The sequence below is a fragment of the Anopheles marshallii genome, chromosome 2, assembly GCF_943734725.1.
Source record: "Anopheles marshallii chromosome 2, idAnoMarsDA_429_01, whole genome shotgun sequence".
Taxonomy (NCBI): Eukaryota; Metazoa; Arthropoda; class Insecta; order Diptera; family Culicidae; genus Anopheles; species Anopheles marshallii.
Genome location: NC_071326.1, coordinates 10,840,343 through 10,845,199, shown reverse-complemented (window position 1 = coordinate 10,845,199; position 4,857 = coordinate 10,840,343). Strand labels below are relative to the sequence as shown.

Genomic DNA, 4,857 nt, shown 5'->3' with positions numbered 1-4,857 from the left:
TTATCGAAAACTGCTCTAACGACCATTTCGCTGATGACCGATTTCCGGCCACTAGCGAATAGGATGAGTTGATGTTAAACATTGAATTGTGTGAGTGAAATAAACATGCATGGAATTATTTTAACCGATGGACTTCCAGTTAATTCGGCAAAAAAGAGGAATATTGATTGCACATCAGCAATTGGAGGTATTAATTTTTAGGAAATCCAATCGTATTCGTGTAGAATGGACGGTGCATTGAAGCAAAAAATAAATAAATACGTTTGCGAAATGCGAGCTGACGTTTCGAATCCTGTTTCTAACAGCATCCGATTGTGAAACACCTCGTCTCGCTTCAGCATCTTCGCCCAAGAACACGCTTGCGATAAGCAGTTTACGAGCAGTTTAAGAAAACGATAAAATGAAACTAATAATCCTGTGACAAACTGTTGGGACTGGGCTGCTGTTTGGCTGGCTCGCACCGTAAAGCATTCTTTCTTAATGTACCATCGCCTAATTTCGGTCTGTTTGTGTTTTTCGTCTCCACGGCTGCATGCGGCGGCGTCTTGAACGTTTTCAAAAGCCATCGTGTTTAAACCGTTAAGCCGAATGGTCTCTTAAGCCCCGGGGCAATAAATCAGTTTTTTCTCTTCCTGGTTCTCTTTTTTTTGCCATGGTGGAACTTTCAGGCCGGGAGGGCGAAGTGCTTCAGCCATCCTTCAGAATCATTGCTTCGCTTTCGCCCCGACTCGTTGGCTACTGGGCTTTGTCAATTTTCGCATATTTTGAAAAGAAAAGCTGCAGAAACGATGTGAAAGAGTAAAGCTGAAATCCTTCTCACTCACCCAGCCAGCATCGACCGAGTCGGAGATTAGAAGCGGTAGAAGGGCGTGGAACCGTACGGGGGTTTTGGTTCCGTTTGAATCTGCTTTCGCTTTGCAGCCATTTGCAACAGTTTCAAAAACCCCTTCGAGGCAACAAGATGAGCAGTGGTGTACATCGTGATGCCTTTGGGACAGGCTGACTTTTACTCCACCCAGCGTTAAACGTGGTGGTGGTAGAGCGAATGCTTTACGCCTTTTTTGCAACACTTTTCATCAAATCTGCGATATTTTCCATCTTCTGTCAACGTCTCAGTCGAAGTGCTGTCTACCGGATAGAGTTTACTGAAGTACTGTTCCTTCCACTGCTAGTGACTTTAAGCTCTCAGTATTTCTTTCCAATAGCAGTTGCAGTTGGGCAAATGTAGCAATGGCAAGAGCTATTCTAGCCTGCTGTTTTGAGCTGAGCCAGTAGGCTCGACGTTGAGTTTTGGACGCTTTTGTTGCCCCCGGGAAATAATTTCATTTTTCATCCTGCCACCACCCCACAGTGTGGCACGATGAAAGCGCCAAAGTGGAGATCTGGGACTGATCGACCCAGCAGTGATGACCTGAATTTTTGCCAACATTTCACTCAGCGAATTCCCCCGGCGGGAGTCGATCGGATCGAAACACAGAGAAATAAAAGCGCAACACTAGCACAATCGACGGCGGTCGATTGTGGCAATGGAAATAAAAGAAAATGGGAAGGAAAAGCCCGCGTGCCAATCGGGTTGAGTTGAGCACAAGAACAAAAACTATCCCACATCAAAAAGGGCCCGAGTAGAACTGGAGAGTTCAGGGAGGTCAGGTTGATTGTTTGCTTACCAACTAAGCAATTTCCAGCCAAACCCGTTTTTTTATGGCATCGTGTAGATGCGGAAAAGAATTGTGATTGTATCTTGAACAAAAATGAGATTGTGTGTTATGATGTTTTTTTTTCCGAAATGGTTCGTTTGCGATGTTTGATTCTTGTTAAGTTTGAAGATTTTTTGGATTCGAGTTAAGACACCTTACAGAAATGCACATTATTTAATAGTTTTTAATAATTCTTATGCATGAAACGTTTACAAATAACATACGTTTTATTATGTTTCAGGTGAGTATCGACATGCGGCCAACGACAGCTATCCAGGACTAGAGTACGATCCCTTTTCCGCTTCCCCTGAGGGCTGCCTTCGCCGACTGTGCAGCTCGATGGCTTCCTCGAGCGTATTGGGCAGTGTGACGCCGGTCGTTTCCGGGAACTCCAGAATCAAAATGCCCGACAGCACGGCTACCGAACCGAACAGTACCATCGGCAACGGTGCCCAGAGGGTCTGTAGCAGTGGCATCTGTGGGGCAAGCATGGACCCGAACCGGCCCACCATCGAGCAGAACGAAATGAAGCTCTGGCGCAGGTTTGTCGGGAAGATTTCCGCCGTGTAGATGTAGAGCGTGGAGAAGGACAGCGAGATGGCCATTTTGCTCATTAAAAACAAGCTCACATTCAGCCAGGTGATGTCTGAAATCGGAAACGCGGGTCGATGAATAAATGCACCCCGGTGGGCGAGATGGGATGGGGAACTTTCGTGGGAACTCATACCTTTGAGAGCTGTCAGTGCCAGTAGGCAGAACACGCCGGACAGTATCAGCGAGCCGCATTGCGTTTTCCGGCGGCCGAATCGATTCAGAATGAAATTGATAGCTAGCGATGGCGGTATCTCGGCCAGTGTGATGAAGATAAAATTACTGTACTTATCCCCGGCGAGCGTGACCGAGTTGAGCGTGAGCCCGTAATACACCATCGCATTGGTGAACCAGCAGAATGCACAGTTGGCGATGCGTAGCAACAAACGCCGGTGCTGGCAGGTTTCACGCACTAACCGTAGGAAGGATTTGCTCGGTCCACCGTCCCGTTCGGAGTCAAGTTTGGCCTTCTGCTGCAGGTAAAATTCGTCCAGCGTGCTCTTGGGCAGTGGCGGACGACCGTTAGCTTTGGCCACCCGTTGCAGGATGTTAACCACGTCCGACTGTCGATCTTTGGTGAGCAGCCATCGGACGCTCTCGACCGTGGTGTAAAGCAGCGGAATCGACAATACGCCCGGGACAAAGAGCACGATCGAAAGCGTACGCCAGTCGCGGAATGTCATCGCCAGCAATCCGAGAATGGCTTCGGCCACGGCGTACGCGACTAGGATGACGCTCTTCACGATGACACGCAACCGAGGTTCGACCAGTTCCAAACTCAGGATGAACGCGGTCGTATAGCTCGTTGAGCCGAACATTGCTTCGACAAACTCGAGCACTAGGAAGGTGCGGTAACTGGCCGCGAAAGAGCGAATGATCGCGACCACCGCACCGATCCCCACACACAGCAGAAGTGTCCAGCGGCGTCCGAACCGATCGGATATGATACCGGACAGGGCGAGCGACACAAACTGGCCGATGCTGTGCACCGTGCCGACGAGCGTTACTTTCCAAAGGTTTTCATCGCACATTAAGTTGAACTAGAATTAAATAACAATTATACGACACTCGCCGGTCGGAATGAATTCCGCTCACTCACGTCATTCACGATGGTCCTTTCGGTAGGATCGGCGTACACGAACTCATTGCAACGTTCGATGGCGCTTTGGTTAAACCGGCTTTCAACACAAGCGAAGTCCGCACTCAACTGCATCACCTGATAGCGGTCACATTTCGCGGGATGTTCCGGATTCCCGCGAAATGGCACCGCCGCTCTTATCCAGTCCGGTGCGAACGGTGCGGTTTGAGATCCCGTTTCACACTCCGGTACGTAGCAGCTAGGGAAAAGGGAATTGAACGTTTTTTTTGGCAAACAGTAAGCTGTTCTCACCTGATTGTGCACTCTGCTTACCGGTAGTGAACATCGCCAGCAGTGAACACATAACAAAGGTTTGAAAATGCGGTAAAAATGACGGGTAGCAGAAGGAGTGTACACTGCCACAGCTGAAACGGTCCAAAGTGGCCAACTTCTTCGAGCAAATCGTCCAGCTCGACACGATCCGGTGCCGGTGCCGTTGACTTTGACATCATGCGGCTGCGTCGTACGGTCGGTCGGTCGGTCGGTCGGTCGGACGGTCGTTCCGCCTCAGACTAGAGCACTAATCACAATCGCGCTCAGCAGATACGCAACCGCTGACAAACTAACCGAGAAAACACCTGATAAATCTACACGCTCGTACGATTCATACACACACACACAAACACATCTCTCGCGGCCGCGTGTTTTAATTCCGGTGTCGTCGACTTATCAGCTGTTGTTATGATGATCGTCCAACGGCAGTTGTGCGCCGACGCACAACAAACCGCGTTGGCAGGCGATGCTGAGTGGCATCAACCTTCACCAACACACGCGCACAACTCTTCCGCTTAACTATCGTAAACGCATGGATAGAGACAGGCGCACGCGGGAAGACAGACAAACCTTTCTGCCAAGGTTCGCTTCTCACGCAGCAGCTATCACTGTCGCGGTATTCCCCCACGTAATGCGTGGACAATGTTGTACGGCGAGCAAACTTTGGGCCGTTGTCGCACGACAGATAAGTTTATCTGCGCACAGTCAACACCCCATTCAAACAGTTGGCAGGCTTGTCTGAGATGTGTATGACCTTCCGCGTGACTTGCATGACATGAAGCTGAATCCGAGCGGCGGGTATTGAGAGTATTGCTGCTATCAGATGCTTGTGGATCTGAGCAATTGTTCAATATCAAAGGTCCATTTTATGGACGTTATTATCAGATTTGATGAGCAACGGTTCGTTGGAGGGCCCAATCTCCCGAATTGTGTTCATAGAATAATGCTTCTTCCCATCTGCCAAACCCACCTGCCGTTTGAGGAAAGTGGCTTAAACAATCGTCCAGCTCGTAAAAAGTAACGCTTGACTGTGCGTTCGGAACAGGCAAAAGTCTTCTCGGAATGAAGTATTGGATCCTTCGCTAGTGCCACTTTTTTATGACCTTCTTCAGCAGCAAAGGACGCTATCTGGTCTGCGTACGTAATGCTTCCCATCTC

General features: G+C 49.2%; 1 protein-coding gene across 1 annotated transcript; it reads right to left on the bottom strand.

The window, feature by feature from the left end:
- Positions 1-1,966: 1,966 nt before the first annotated feature.
- LOC128707123 (organic cation transporter protein-like) lies at positions 1,967-3,875 on the bottom strand. Its single transcript, XM_053802069.1, has 4 exons — positions 3,700-3,875; positions 3,388-3,625; positions 2,425-3,328; positions 1,967-2,343 (listed from the first exon to the last, which is right to left on the bottom strand). The coding sequence occupies exons 1-4, from the start codon at positions 3,873-3,875 to the stop codon at positions 1,967-1,969; spliced, it is 1,695 nt and encodes a 564-aa protein (XP_053658044.1).
- Positions 3,876-4,857: the final 982 nt, after the last annotated feature.